The 16600-nt window shown below is 42.0% G+C and overlaps 1 protein-coding gene across 3 annotated transcripts in view; it reads right to left on the reverse strand.

Annotated features, from left to right (window-relative positions):
* Window positions 1-1140: 1140 nt before the first annotated feature.
* The window catches only part of FIP1L1 (factor interacting with PAPOLA and CPSF1), a 131952-nt gene continuing 116492 nt past the window's right edge, over window positions 1141-16600 (reverse strand). For 2 of the 3 annotated variants that reach the window (XM_077477492.1, XM_077477490.1), the window contains 2 exons: window positions 6060-6215; window positions 1141-1505 (listed from right to left, as the gene is read on the reverse strand). In XM_077477492.1, the coding sequence (XP_077333618.1) occupies window positions 1361-1505; window positions 6060-6215 (301 nt within the window). In that variant the 3' untranslated portion in view covers window positions 1141-1360. The remainder of the gene's footprint in view (window positions 1506-6059; window positions 6216-16600) is intronic. The other variant, XM_077477491.1, reaches the window with a different exon arrangement.

Genomic DNA, 16600 nt, shown 5'->3' on the forward strand with positions numbered 1-16600 from the left:
TTCTAGGTTAGTGATATAATAGTACACAAGGCAGTGGATTGGCATAACCTCCAGGTAACTAGCACTGCCAGGCAGGAAGACAGCAATGACATCTCTTGTACTTCTCTCTCAACATACTTTAACATAGATTAGCCTATATGCTAGGTGAAGGTGCCAACAAAAAAAGATCTGCACTTAGCCTGAAGTGTTACAGCAATTTAATACACAAGCTGAACCAATATTTGTACTAAGAATTATGACCAAACTTGGTTGTAAAGATGAGCAGTTATTCAGCCAAAGACAAGAAGGCTTGCCATAAGATTTTGGAAAAACACTACGCATGGCACAAGCTTAAGGGGATGCAGACGTTAAAACCCCTATATCTACAGCAGCCCTAAAAATTTCCACTAGAATTTGGCAAGTGGAAACGAGCTGAGGGCGAGTGTGGAGCAGGGGCGAACTGGGCTGGGGGCAGGCAGGAAATTGCCCCCTGGGCTGCTCTCATCTCCTGGAAAAAAAAAAAAAAAGCCTGCACTGCTTCTGCCAGAAGTGATCAGCCAGGAAACTGTCGGGAGGAGAGCCAGCCGGATCACACAGAGATCTCCTGCTGTGACACAGCTTGCATCTGTAATGCCAGCTACTGTCATATTGCCACCTCCTATAATAGTGTGCTGTCTATCATTGGAGCCAGTCCAGGAGGTGGGACTGACAGCTGCCAGCGTTTCAGATTCAAGCTGTGTCACAGCAGGAGATCCTTTGTGTGATCCAGACTGATCTCCTTACAATTTCTCCCTGTGATCCCCATGCAGTGATGGGCACTGATGAGGCGGCAATGATGGCCAGTGATGAGCTGCACTGATGCGGCAGCACCGATAGGCACGGATATTGTTTATATCATTTTTGTTAAATGTTTTATGCAGAATTAAGTTACAAAAATAATTAATTCATGAGATAATTTACGAGGATGTGTTTAGGGGCAGGGCAAATGGGGGCGAGTAACTAAAGGCCTGGCTAGTAGCTCAGGATTTGAAATTGTGAGCCTTGCCTATAGTATCGACACCATTATCTTCCTTATTAGTTCATGAACTGGCCTCCAAGCATGTGGCAAATAGAGAGAACCATTAAAGATCAAATCTAAAAGAAAATTAATACAAAAACATGAAAAAAAAAAAAAATCACTCTTTATTTCCCCCAGAAAAATACAAAAAGAAAATTTCAAACAAAGGACACGCTAACTAACATAAGAGTAATTTTTCTTTTCTTTTTTTTTTTTTTTAATACCCTGAAAAAATATTCCTAACAATGCATCCTGGCCCCAGGACCATAAATCAAACAGGTAAAACTGGTTGTGATCCCCAAACAGGAAATGAGTTTTGGGAAACTAATCAGCAGATGCCTCAACACTTTCGGTTTCGGGGGCCGGCTCACTTCCCGCATCCTTTCCTTCCTTGCTTCGTTTGGATTTTTTGTGCTTGTGTCTCCTGTGACTGTCGCCTTCTTCACTGTCATGGCGGCGCCTGCTGCTGCTAACAGAATGGACAAACAATGCATTAAACCAATTAAAATGACCAGGTCATAACAGGTATATCAATGTTATCAAAAATATATTTTAGACTACAGGTTTACTTTTAAAATATTTATTTTTAATGATCTGCGTTGCAAGCTGTATAAATAAATCAGTGGGTTGATGTGCCTGTTTGCTGACTGGAATTTCACAAAGAGGGGGGCTTGTGCAACTGCAGGGCAAAACAGACAGAGGAAGAATGTCCTGTCACAGGTGTCTCCTCCTGAAATACCCAATCTGTGGTATTAGTATGGTGCTGGGAAGACCATACCTGTTCCAAGCACTGGGTGTCCTCATCACCCCCTTTGTCTAAGTAGTACACCCCATTTGAGTGCCCCGCTGTTATCATGCTTGGGCGTGCCAATATGGGGGCAACCGGGGTGCTCATGGCTGACAAGCCCCCACTGTGATGGCATATTTCCAGTGACAGGTCCTCTTTAAGGAGACATCAGCATTCTATTAGACCTCTATAGTCACCTCTGAACTCAACTGAAGCTAATTAAGTGGAGATTGGCCTCAATTAGCTGTTCCCTTGGCCATAGCAAATGGAGAATGATGGCTCTTAACGCAGAATTAACAAAATGATCACCATTTCAGGGTTCATACACCAGAGGGAGGATCAGCAAATCATTGATCACCAACCACTCTACCTGCCATGGCTGCCCCAGACTCACAGATGGGACATATGGCATATTGGGAAAGAGGGGGGTGGAGGAAGTTTTATCTGCAATTTTCAGTAGCTGTGAAAATGATCACCTACAATCACTATTGGCTTGACAAGTGTAAATCCCCATGCTATTGTCGACGTAAACATTAAAATCGGTGGCAGCAAAAAGGGTTAAACTGCTTAAAGCGGAGGTCCACCCTAAAGTGGACCTTCCACTCATCGGAACCCTCCCCCCCATCCGGCGCCACAATTGGCACCTTTCAGGGGGGAGGGGGGTGCAGATACCTGTACAGTACAGGTATCTGCACCCACTTCCGGGATAGCTCTCTGTGGAAAGGGGCGTAGATTACGCCCCTTTCCGCAAGTGCCCGCCCCTTTCCGCAAGTGCCCCGCTGCCTGCTGGGAAACACACAGATCCCAGAGGCAGCAGGGACCGTCCTTATTGCGCAGCGCGATTTGCGCATGCGCAGTAGGGAACCGGGAAATGAAGCCGAAAGGCTCCATTTCCTGATTCCCATAGCCAAGATGGCGGCGGTAGCACCCGAGAGACGATCTAGAGATCGGCTTCGGGTGCCGACATCGCGGGCGCGCTGGACAGGTAAGTGTCACCATTTTAAAAGTCAGCAGCTGCTGGCTTTTAAAAATAAAATAAAACGCGGAGTCCCGGCGGACTCCCGCTTTAAGTGCAATGATGTTCTGTTCAAAGAAGAAAATCTGTCTGAAGAAGGGCAAATTCAGGTTAGATGATCAACTGCAGGATATACGCACATGTCAATGATCTCAGAAATGTCACAAACAGATGTCAAAATAATACCTTTGACAGATGCCCAAAGGCTGTCAACAGGCCCCTAACCAAAATAATTTTTCCCTTCATATCCATTTATCTCTCAAAGTGTTAAAATGACATGCTCTACTATCCCAACGTCTAATAGACAGCAGCTTGCACCTTTCCAGAAGCCAGTTCTGGTCAGGGTTAAAGAATGTTTTATTCAGGAAGAATGAAAAAATGTCAAGAAAAACTTAAAAAAATATATAACACAATCACTTGTTATTAAGCATTTTACAAAATTACCAATTAAAACAAGACATCAAAGAACATTCTTCTGTCAATAAGGAAGAAATTATGTCCAATTCATCAGATGTATATTTTTAATGTGTGCTGCACTAACAAGTGCTTGGAGAGGAAAACCGCGGCATTAATCAAAAAAAAAAAATGACTGGGAGCATAATGAGTCCATTCTTCTACCTCTACTCACAGGAATACTCAGGATAAACATTTCTAGGTTTAATTCCAAATATCAGTTAATCATATCACCAGCGCACTACAACATTCCTTAATGTGACTTTATTGTAAAGCAGGGCTGGACAAATCCTGGTCACCAGGGAATGACAAATAAAGCTCACTAGCAACCAGGTATTTGAGCATATTATATACAGTTTTGTCAAATGCAGGGTCACATGAATTTCTTCAATAACTTGCAAGTGTTTCTTCCTGGTCTGTAAGAGTAGGGCACGGCCAATAAATTTTTTTATTTTATTTGACCCGATTCCCCCATCCACATTCAATGTGGATGGGGGAATCCTTCCAGCTGACTTATTGTATTCCGACAGCAGGAACGCTTCTCAGTTGTCAGAATATACTGATCAGTGCTGCCGGAAATTGCAATTGAAAAGTACTGATCGTTAGAATATACTGATCAGTGCTGCCAGCAATAGCAACTTCTGTACAACCAGCCTGTCTGTGTTTTCTCTAACGATCAGTACTTTTCAATTGCAATTTCCGGCAGCACTGATCAGTATATTCTGACAACTGAGAAGCCTTCCTGCTAACCCATACATGGAAGAGAGCACATGGGTCAGTACTGTGGGAGAGCGCACATGGGTCAGTACTGTGGGAGAGCGCTGTGTGGGATTGACAAAATTATACAACAGAGAAATAGCAACCAGGATCTGTCCTACTGATGTTTACATACACTTTACTTTGTGTTTGTGAATTTGTGTAAATAGGTCCAAATAAGACTGGGAAATACCAAACTTCCTGGCGACCAGCTGTAGTTTGCCATCTCCTAACTTAGGCATCTTTCACACTGACGTCCCGTTCAGGCCCGCCTGTCAGTTTTTCAGGCGGACCTGAACGGGTGCTCCATAGAGGTCTATGGAGCGTCGGATGTCAGCGGTGACATGTCCGCTGACATCCGACCCGCTCCGATCCGAAAAAGTGTAACGGAGGAAAAAGCTATTTTTCCATCCGTCTGCGGATCGGATCGGGTGACGACGGGCACTGCGGTCCGTCGTCATCCGATCTCCCATAGGGGAGAGCGGCGCTGTGACAGGTCCGTCCCTGCGCAGTGTGCAGAGACGGAGCTGTCATCTCCCTGCTCAGCGGGGATCGGCGGAGTGATCCCCGCTGAGCAAACGGACATCCACGGGGCGGATCAGAACTGATCCGCCCCGTGTGAAAGGACCCTTATTCAAATGGCTCGATGAGATTTGTCCAGGCCAGTTGTAAAGTCACCAGGCAAGGTTTTCAGGGACATGTAGGGTCAACCTTTGTCAGGCAGAGGATAACTTCTTTATGTTCCTCAGATGAAGTACAATGTTCTACTTAAATACTATATTCCTTGATCCGGTGATTAATAAGATCTAAAGTGAAAACCTTTCCAGCAAAAATCGAATCTTTTGTGTGCATGCGCTGCGATCCCATACATTTCTATGGATGGGTTGTACTCTGCACATCTGAAAAACACTTAGTACAGCTCACCCATAACAATGAGGCCACAGCATGCATGTGCAATGTGAGGAGAACCCAGTGGGGGCCACATTTTTGCTGGCCACACAGCAAAGATCAATGAATGGAGACAGAAGGCATTTGCATAGGTGGTCAAGCATAAAAGTTTTGGTGAAACATCATATATTGTTTGAAGTAAATAGTAAAATCTTTGAAAGTAGTATCCTCATTACTGAAACCAGGTCCCTAGTATGGTTTGCTGTGCATTTGGAACATTTCTTAAATATCTGTTAAGCATGCTTTCACCACCTAATGTAAAGCCTAACAGTTGAAAAGAACACAGACTTCGAAAAACACACAGTATATACACCATCACTCCTTACTGCAACCATAATACCTGCCACGCAAACAGTAACTTTCAGAAAATTACAATCAGCTTTCATTAAAAAAGAAAATGACCAAACAGATACATGCAACCTACCAAGAACAGTTTCTATCAACACCTTGAAATTATCTAAAATGTTGGTGGCAGGATACCTTACCTCTGCAAAGAAAAGCTTGCTAAAAATATCTGAAATTTCCTAAAATGTGCATGCGTAAGGCCAGTATAATACTTAACCCAAAAGTAAAGGGGAATTCAGAGGCTAAATTCACTCAGGCGCCAAAGGCCAAAGAATGCTCACGTTATTTTATCTTGTGTGGCCTTAACTGCCATCAATATCCTGGCGTGTGTGGCACACAGGGAAATTATCAATAGGATGGCTTAGTGTGGCTGAAACATTACAAGGTACAGATTTGGTGGCATAAAGTTGGCCATACACGATTAGTACTTATTTTTATTCAGCCAGTGGGCTAAAAAACAAAACAAAAAACAAGCAAGATTCCTTTAGCCACACAAATAAGGTGGAGGAACCCCCCCCCCCCCGGTCTTTCCTCCACAGAGACATTGTATTTTGTATTGCGGTGCTGTTAGAGTACACTGATAAGCAACTGTAGCTACCAATCGAGATTCCCAACTTGTACATTCATTCCTAACTGTCATTTTATCCTCCTCTTCCTCCAATTTCCACAACAACTTAGTATAACATTTTTACAATAAAACGGATTTATTTTCACATTACCTTCTTGACGATTTGTGGCGGGTTGACTCTTCCTTTTCTCGATGCCTCCTTTCCCTATGCCTTTCTTCTTTCTCTCTGCTAATCCTCTCCCTATGGCGCTCATAGCCCCTCTCCGGTCTTTCTGCATACTCCTTATACCGGTATCGCTCTTCTTCACTGTGGAAGAAACATTGGCAAACCGTAAGATTTAAAAAAAAAAAAAATATTTAATTATGATTGCATGCTAGCAAATTAACACTTTGTGTATTCAAATATCCATACACATGTACATACATATATGGGAAACAACATCATAGAGGGATGTCAGAAAAAAAAAGACCAAGTGGTCCATTAAGTCTGCCCAGTTTTATTTAACCACTGGACGTCCAGAAGGTTTTACCCAATTCATGGCCAAAGAATGCAAGAACAGAAGTGGGACATCACAAGACACTTTTGTGAAGGCAGGAGGTACAACATTAAAAATGTAAAATCACAGAAAATATGGGAAAGACCCCTAACCACTGGCGCTCCCAAAGTATACGAGAAGCCTGACAGCATCTCACTCAACAGATTCTACCTAAAAACGTACAAAATTTCATTTTGAGTAGACTGAACCATTAAGAGATCAGAAGAACACTAGCCTCAACAGTCTAGAACAGGATTCTCCAAACTTTCTAAAGTGCCAGTTTACGGTCCTTCAGACTTCCGACTGACTGGCGGCAGTTTGGAGACTACTGGTCTAGAAGAACAAGGAATTCTGAAGAAATTCTAGGGCAGTAATGTCATCACGTCCCCTTGGTTGGGGGGCGGACTCTTGTTTCATCGATATGCGGTTTCATGTACATCTAATGCTCATTAGTCACTCATCTTCAGTAAATTATAGCGAGTGTCCATGCTGCTCTCGTTTTGGTGTAGGATACCATTCTCTGCTTGATAGTCTATGACCTTTGGTGAGTTTATAGTACACCTATAGATTACACACTGGGTGGACTCCTCACAGTTTATGGACTCCTCACAGTTTATGGACTTCTCACCAGTGGCATGTAAAATTTATATTACGTTTTTAGTTACAGAGGATGTCCAGTGCTAGAATTATTGCTCTTACGCTATTGATCATGGCGATACCTCACATGTGTGGTTTGAACACCGTTCTCATTCGGGCTCGACATATGTATGCGTTCATTTCGCCAAGCTCGCATGCAGGAGCTGGGGGCTTTAAAAAATGTCTTCCTCATTTATTTTCCTTTTTATTTTGACACTGTTCGTTTAAAAAATTAAATAAAAATGTGGGTCACTTTTTTTTCCTATTGCAAGGAATGTAAACATCCCTTGTTTTTTTTTTTTTTTTTTTTTTTACAACATGACAGGACCTCTTAAATGTGAGATCTGGGGTCAAAAAGACCCCAGATCTCATATATACACTTAAATGCAATAATGGAAAAAAAAAAATAAATAAAAAAGTTATATATACACGTTTGACGTCACTTCTACCCTCCAATGCTATGGAGCCGAGTGGGGCCCATCTTTCCCTCAACTCGGTATCCAGGCTGTGATTGGAGCGGATGCAATGGTCTCTGGCGCCACTGGTGGCTTCGGTAAGCAGCAGAGACAGAGTGTGGCATCGTTATCTGAAAAAGTGCACTTCCGGCTGTTTTAAAAAATACTGGAGTTATGGCAGCTAGCTGCTGCCATAACTACTGTATTTAGTTTCAATGTAACACCGGCGGGCGGTCCTTAAGTGGTTAAAGTGACAGCGCATCAAGTCTTTATGCTTTTGTATTTTGAGGTATTGTAGTCCTCGGGTACCAGTGAGTGAATGCTTTAAAGATCTTTTAGTTTATTTAGCACTTGGGGCTGATTTTTTCTATATATATTCCTATAGGATATTTCAAGGTCTTCAAGGTGGTGAAAGCTACAGAGTGTCAATTTGAATCTCTACCACTATTCCACACATCTTATGCATAACTGGGAGAACGATCTTTGTATCTGCAATGTAAAAGTGTAGCTTTAGTTGCATAAAGACTGTAAATCTTTACATATCCTTCACGTGTCTATAGTAACATTAAAAGCTACATTTTCTAAACGAATGCCAATTCAGTTACAAGGGTATTAAGCAGAGTCAGCATGCAGAATCATGTTAGAAGCACTTCCAAATTTCTTTCAAAATGAACTGCTGACCAACTAATGAGCATTAGGACTCTTGTACACCATATGAATATTTAGGCTACTTTAAAAAAAATTTTTTTTAATGCATATTCGAGGCATATGCGTTCGTGCAATTTCCACGCACATCAGTGCACATTTCCGTGCATGAGCGGAAGCTTGTTCTCACATTCACAATGTCAATCTGTGCAAATTTGCATGCATGAGGTGTAAATTACTAACCAAAAATGCAGATTTTTATTTTTTTTAACCGAGAAATTACACGTTGCTTGTTTCCGCGCCTGTGTGCATAGGCACATTACAATTAATGGGCTGTATTTTAGCTCAGTAAAAAAATTAAGTTGTACTGAGCATTTTCAAGCTGCAGTGTGCAAGAGGAATTAAGCTGCGTACACACGATCGGATTCTCCGATGGGAAATGTGTAATGACAGGCTGTTGGCGGAAAATCCGACCATTTGTATGCTCCATCAGACAATTGTTATCGGATTTTCCGGACAAATGTTGGATGGTAGGCTTTAAAATTTTCTGTGGACAAATGTCTGTTGTCGTATTTTCATGTGTACACAAGTCCATCTGACAAAAGTCCAAGGTACAAACATGCATGCTCGGAAGGACAAGCCACAAGTGGTCGGTCTTGTAAACTAGCGTTCGTAATGGAGAATTAACAATTGTGACGTGGCTAATTATGAAATCTCAAAATGCAGCGCACATTCTCTTCTTTATTTAATGGGATAATGAAGCTGCTTTGCTGGTGATACTGATGGAGGCTTTTATTTTCTAGTGATTATTATTAATAATTATTATTCTTTTGTTTTTTGGGCAAGTTACCACAACACCATTATCCCGTAGTTTTTAAGATCAAAGATAAAACTATGTTTGTTTCCCTGGTTAATTTTACATTGTATTTTTTTAAATGCAACTACCTACTCCCAAACTGTCAATTGAAGTAATACACATAGCAAACACACAAAATTAGACATGCTATCTGCCAATAGAAATTAACCAAAAAGTGCATTCTCTGCATCGAAAAATATTGAATATATACCAAATCAAATCATTATTCAATTTAAAAATAAAATAAAAGCCTCATGCATGTGTCCTGCTTCTTAATATAGGGCAGGGGTAGGGAACCTCGGCTCTCCAGCTGTTTTGAAACTACAACACCCATGAGACATTGCAAGACCCTAACAATCACAGGCATGACTCCTAGAGGCAGAGGCATGATGGAATTTGTAGTTTCAAAACAGCTGGAGAGCCAAGGTTCCCTACCCCTGATATAGGGGATCAACAATGCCAAGAGTTGGTGAAAGCAGGGGTCCATCATCCGGAGGGAATTCCAAAAAAAAAAAATCACCCGGATTATTCTCCTGGAGCTCTCGCAGCAAAGGCATATGACATAATTGGTCACGATTAATAAAGCAACCAAATTTTGGTCCAATAAATCCTTCTCTGACCGGGCTTGGGTCAAAGCAATAACTCCAAGGCCAATAATAAATAACATGTTATCTTCTGTGATTCCGCAACATGTCTGTTTGATGAACGGCCGTTCAGAAAAACTGAAAAGCGCAAATCAACACTCAAACTTCTACTAACAAGAAATTAGCAGAAGGGGCCCAAAGTGTGACACTAAAGAGCTGAAAAACCACGTAGTACATCACTACGTTTGTTTATTGACCGGAAATTCCTTGCCGTTTGTATGCAAGACAAAATCCAGGCACACGCCTTCAGACAAAAGTATGAGGTTTTGTCCACGGAAAATCTGATCGTGTGTACGAGGCTTTAGACAGTGGCTGCACTTCAGAAGGTCTTCCATAAAAAGCATGACAAGAGGATGTTCATTGAATAGTTATAGCTTTTTCCCACAAATGCTTCATCTGTTTGTACAAGTAAATAAGGGTCCCAATTTAAAACAAATAAATAGGGGGAAGAGGCAGAGTAACAAAAAAAACAAAAAAATTGCATCTCAAGGGGACACGTTTGAGGAACCCTGCTCTGTATAGGCAATACTGAGGGGATGATTTATTTAAAAACTGTAGGCTGGCCGGCTAGTGTCGGACCAGCTGCCATACACATGGGCCAAATGTCAGCCAGTTTTTATAGAACTGGTCGGTTTCGTCCAACATTCGGCCTATGTGTACCATGTGTACTAGGCTTAAGACAAGTGTCTGCCAGACAAATCCTCACTTCTGAAAGACATCACAATTTAAAATAACATACGCCAAAATTCATGAACTAGGATTCCTTCTCAAAAACAAAAATATTTACTTAACCCTATAGAGCTCTGCTGGTGATCTATAGGAAATTTTGTAAAGATTTCCAGAAATACACTTTGGCAATCACAAATTTGTATGCTGCAGATATTGTGTTTTGCCCTGTAATTTTTAAAACAGATATATAGGGGGCTCCATTTTAGACTTCCTGTCAAAGCTGCTAGCTCCAGTGTCGGTCCAAAAAAAAAAAAAATCACATAAGCGCTTCAGTGCTTTATTTTTTTAGTGTTTGGGCTGTTAAATCAATTTGAGACTTGCTGAGCTGAAATTAACATGAAGTGGACAGCACCAGCATCCATAACCTAACACAGCAGACTTTAGAACAGGTATGTTTTACGGCATACATCTCACTTTACAAAGCTGAGGAAGCAATGTCGATGATAGTGTTAGAGGGTAATTGTGTTCCTCTTTAATTAGGCATGAATCTCTGACTCCACAAGCTCTCATTTGTTATGCCCATGCTAACATAGTATTGCATAATGCAAACTATAAACATTTTGTACTGGATCCTACTAAGCTGTCACATCCTGGAAAATGAATTGCAGCCCTCTGGCTACATACAGTTCACAGCAGTGAAGTCCTGGACATGGAGACTGAAATGTCTGCTTTATTTCGACTCCTAAAAACTCAATATTGGATCTTGATATGAATTTGCTTCACTAAACCTAAGCCTGTAAAAAGTCCTTGTATAACAATTAACCAAATAGAGTGTACACAACAGCTATAATGGAGAACTGAAAGTGTATTTGCCACAATTCTAACACAATCAGGGAAGATGATCCATACTGGATACAAGGGCTGAAACAACTAATCGACTATGAATATAGTAATCGATTAATCGGCCAGTAACATAATGGGATTAAAAAAACAAAAAATTAGCCCTTTCTAGTACAAAAAGAGCAAATAACTGCTACTGTAAATATTACAGTCACCGTTGTACAGTAAAAAAAATGAACCCCTTACAGTAGCGAATATTTGCTTTTTTTTGTACTATGAAGGGCTATTTTTTTTTAACCACAATATGTTACTAAACGTCTTAGATCTGGTTCCCACCCATGTTTTTTTTAATGCTTTTTGCAGAAACGCACTACAGTTCATTTAACGTTTACATCTGTGCATTTTTCAGCTGCTGGAAAGGGTCCAGGATGCCAAACGGTGCTTGTTTGGCTCAATATACTTCAATGGAGAAGCTGCAGAAAAGCATGTAATGCATTTTTGCAGCAATTTGTGTTTTTTAAATCATCCCAACAACAAATTGGCCAAAAAAACGCAAATCGCAGCCAAATCATGTGTGCAAAAATTAACATGCACAGCAAAAAGCACTGTATAAACTGATCAAAAGCAAACTGCATAGGTGTGTACCGAGCCTTATGCTGGCCACACAGATCAATTTTCAGACAAGGATATTCATGCAAAAAATCTTTGTACATTCGCTGAATGAAAGAATCTATTAACCGATTAATCGAAACAATAAATCGGCCAACTAATCGATTATTAAAATAATCATTAGTTGCAGCCCTACTGGATACACTTCTGTAAATTTTACATGCATTTCTGATGAGAAATATTGCACAAAGTACAGCTACATTGCACTCTTTAGAAGCATTCCAGAAAACCAGAAAATTGCTGGAGAGACAGCAATGTTTTCATTACTAGCTGAATTTATGAAGGTAATGGTTATGGCTACATACTGCCAGCACACAATCCAAGCTTGAAAAATTACATCAAACCACCTCTCAGCTAAATTTAAAAGCAACGCTTGCAGATATCCATCCATGTGAACAGCAATGTCAGGGTCATGTACATGCTAACAAACTAAAAGTCCTGCGAAAGTAGCTTGACATTGCTGAATACAGTAAGGTTGAGCAGATGATAATACACATACATACAGTATCTCACAAAAGTACACCCCTCACATTTTTGTAAATATTTTATTATCTTTTCATGTGACAACACTGAAGAAATGACATTATGCTACAATGTAAAGTAGTGAGTGCACAGCTTGTATAACAGTGTAAATTTGCTGTCCCCTCAAAATAAGTCACATATTTACAAATGTGAGGGGTGTACACACTTTTGTGAGATACTGTACATACATCTGTCAAAATTCATACTCCAACCTCACATAATTCCAAGTCCAGAATAAAAGCCAGATCTGAAAGGGGAACCCCAGTCAAGATGAAACCAGAAGTAAACATATTTGGGTCACTTAAAGAGGAGGGCCGGTTTAAAAAAAAAATAAATAAATGAAAGTCAGCAGCTGCAAACACTGTAGCTGCTGACTTAATAAACACACTTACCTGTCCAGGACGCCCGCGATGTCGGCCGCCCGAGGATGACCCGTCCCTCGGCTCTTGGGTCCCGGTGCCGCCATTTCAAGGGAAACAGGCAGTGGAGCCTTGCGGCTTCATTGCCCGTTTCCTACTGCGCATGGGCGAGTCGCGCAGCGCTTTGTGAATGGGGCGCGCTGTGTTCTGGGACACACAGTTCCCAGAACACAGGGTGACCCATTACCCAGAAGACGCCGCACGGAGGAGAGAAGAAGGAAGATCTCCGTGGAGGAGGAAGAGGCAGATTAGGATGATGTGCCTAGCAACAGGCATTTCTTGCAAGTTAAAAAAAAAAACATTTTTTTTTTTTTAAAGCGGAGGTCCACCCTAAAGTGGAGCTTCCGCTCATTGGAACCCCCCTCCGGCGCCACAATTGGCACCTTTCAGGGGGGAGGGGGTGCAGGTACCTGTACAGTACAGGTATCTGCACCCACTTCCGGTGTAGATTCTGCAGAAGCTACGCCCCTTTCCGCAGAATCTACGCCCCTTTCCGAAGGTCCCCCGCTGCCTGCTGGGAAACACACGGATCCCAGAGACAGCGGGGACAATCCTTATTGCGCAGCGCGACTCGCGCATGCGCAGTAGGGAACCGGGAAATGAAGCCGCAAGGCTCCACTTCCCGATTCCCATACCCAAGATGGCGGCGGCAGCACCCGAGAGACGATCGAGAGATCGGCTTCGGGTGCTGACATCGCGGGCAAAAAACGGCGGACTCCCGCTTTAATGATTTTATTTTTAATGTATTTTTTTTTCCAGGGTGGCCCTCCACTTTAAATTCACAGGGTATTTTGCAGCAGCTGAATTGTCTGTAGTATATTATTTAATGAAAACTAGAATACATTTGGCCTATTGTATTTCTTTATTTTGTTACCCCAAATATTTATTTAAACTCATCGTTAGTAACTTGTTCATTTTACCTGTATAAAAATCTTCATTTTCAAAAATAGGATTTTTGTACACACCATGAAATGGCTTTCTTGCCGTCCACTTAGGAACACTGGAAATTTTAAACCTTTGAGTTATACTGCCACCACAGGGGACAACTGGACACTGGTAAGAAAAAAAAAAAATTGCAGCCCTGGTTAACTCCTCCTGCCACCAGCATAGTTCTGTAGTAAATGAATTCTGAAAGTACTATCATAAAAACACAGAGGCTTGGGACTGGTGTTTATCAAAGTAAAAAGTTTTACAGTGAGCAACCAAAATCCTATATTGTCTCATCTGTAGACACACACAGAAGTGTTTAACTTTAGGGATGTTCAAAGCAGTCCAACTGAGGGGTGACCCAAGAAAAACCAACAGAACCGGGGCATGCCTGCAGCTCAAAGAACTGCCTGAAAGATAGCATTAGATGAGGCCTGAATATCCACATGGTATAACTAAGAGGACGTGTGAATAGAAGACCAGGAGGCAGTCTAGCCAATCTGGGGAACAGTAGCCTGCTGCCAAAAAGCCCAAGAAGCACATACAGATTTAGTAGAGTGCACCTCGATGGGAAGCAATGGAATCCAATCCTCGAGACCATACACTTGAATAATGATCTGCCTAAGCTGTCTTGAATGCCAAAGAGTGTCAATCTTTCTGAAAGAAACAGCAGTTGAGAAATAGACTCACAGCCCAAACTACAGTACATGAATCCAATGAAGAGAAATCTCCTTTTGATCAACTGGAGCTTGTCTCTGTGCAGGACCATAAAAAGCTAACAGTTCAGACACTCACCTGAGTGTGACACCCGAGTGTGACACTCACCAGTGATGGCTACAAGAAACATCACTTTGTTGACGAGTGGTAAAGAAATGTTCTCACCTTAGTCCCAAAGGGTGGTTTTTGAAGAGCTGAGAGAACCAGATTCAGATCCCATACGTTTAGGAACGGGGGAGCTCCATAGGAGACTCCTTGAGCAATGCTTTTAATCAAAGAATGAAAAGCCATGGTCTCAAAAGAGCCTAATGCTGGTCCAAGCCCAGCTGCAGTAAGAAGATATATTCCATGGAGAGAATCTCCTAGGGTAGACGCTCCAAGACCAAAATGTAGTAGTATGTTTTTTGCGTACGATTGTAGACCTTACAGGAAGAACACGCCTTAGCTTTTAGCATTGTGGCGATAAACCAGTTTAGAGATGCCCGTTTCCCAGACCCTGGGCTTCAAACAGTCAGTCAACTAAAGCCAGAGAGCATTAAGTATGGTAAATCGATCTTTGAGACTGGACATTCTGAAAGAGGCCATGAAGCGCCCGCCAGGAGTCTTGTCAGATTGAAATACCACATCCACCTAGGCAAACCTGAAGCTTGAGGATCACCATAATGCCATCCATCTCAATTGTGTCAATCAGACAAGAAAGCAGTTTCAGGGGGAAGAAATGCATATTTCAAGGTGTACCGATCTCACAGAGCTGCCAGAGCATCCACTACTGCTTCCAGAAGAGGATTCTTGCACCTGAAGACAAACCTGTCTAGGTTAGTAATAAACTTAGAGGCCAGGTTGTCTTCATCTGGGGTCCCCCACCTGTGAGACAAGTCTTGGAAATCTCTCCTGGTGTAGGAACCAGCCCATCGGAACCAGGAGCTGCCAGCTGAGGAAGTCTGCCTGCCAATTGACCAGGGATGTAAATTGCACAAAGGCTAAAAAGTGTTTTTTTTTCCTGGACATAATTCTCTTGTTGTGGCAAGACTTCTGGCTCCTCCCTGATGGATAATCTATGCTATTGCTGTAGTGTTGCCTGAAAGAATCCTGATCAGATGACCCCATCAGCTGGACGACACCTCCAGCATGTTTGGGAGAGAACATTTTTATGATGTCCAAGTCCCATGCACAAAAAGAGTGCCTAGGATTCCTCCATAGCCCAACAGGCTGGCAACCTTCATGAGAAGTTCTTTTGTGACCTCTGTGTTCAAGAGTAAGCAAATAATTGGGTGATATGGGGCCATAAAGTCATGCAAGACTAAAGTAAAGACCTCCTACAAAAGGGCTGAAAAGATGGCCACCTCCAATGGAGCCGGGGAAGACCCCCAAAGAAGTATGGTTAAAGTAGCAGTGGGAAGGATGCTTCCTCTATGCTAAATGGTGGGCAAGAATGTGAGTGTGTAACACTCCATCCAGCAATACGAACAAACGAAGTAGCACCAAGTGCTCAGTCTGATCAGGCTACTCACAAAGTGAATGATCAGAGCTCTGGCAAGTATATAGGAACTCCTAATGGCTCAGAGCCTGAAAAGCACACTCTGCAGCTAAGGTGTTAGTAGAACAAGGTCTGTAGAGCAGGGGTTGACAAATTTGCTTGGCATCTAGGAGCCAGCTAAAAAAGTTAGGAGCCGGGTCCGTGACGGCGATCTGGACCGGTCCCTGGCCTGACATGGAGACAAGTGAGGGGAAGATAGCCCCAAGCCCCTCACCTGTCTCCAAGTCATTGCCCCCCATAGCTCTTAGAGGGACCTTTTATTTATTTTTTTCAAATGACAATTTTTTTTTTAAATTGCATTTTAGTGTAAATTGAGATGTGAGGTCTCTCTGACCCCAGATCTCATATACAAGAGGACCTGTCATGCTTTTTTCTATTACAAGGGATTTTTACATTCCTTGTAACAGGAACAAAAGTGACACATTTTTTTTTTTTTTAAAGAACAGTGAAAAAAATAAAAATAAAAGTTAAAATAAAAAAAAATACAGAGACCTCCTCTGTAACTTAAAAAGTGCAACCTGTAGAATTTTTTAAATGTCGCCTATGGAGATTTTAAAGGGTAAAAGTTTGTCGCCATTCGATGAGCGGGCACAATTTTGAAGCATGACATGTTTGGTATC

This window comes from Lithobates pipiens, unplaced genomic scaffold, assembly GCF_037356315.1.
Source record: "Lithobates pipiens isolate NorthernLeopardFrog02 unplaced genomic scaffold, aLitPip1_a1.2 Scaffold_13, whole genome shotgun sequence".
Lineage (NCBI taxonomy): Eukaryota > Metazoa > Chordata > Amphibia > Anura > Ranidae > Lithobates > Lithobates pipiens.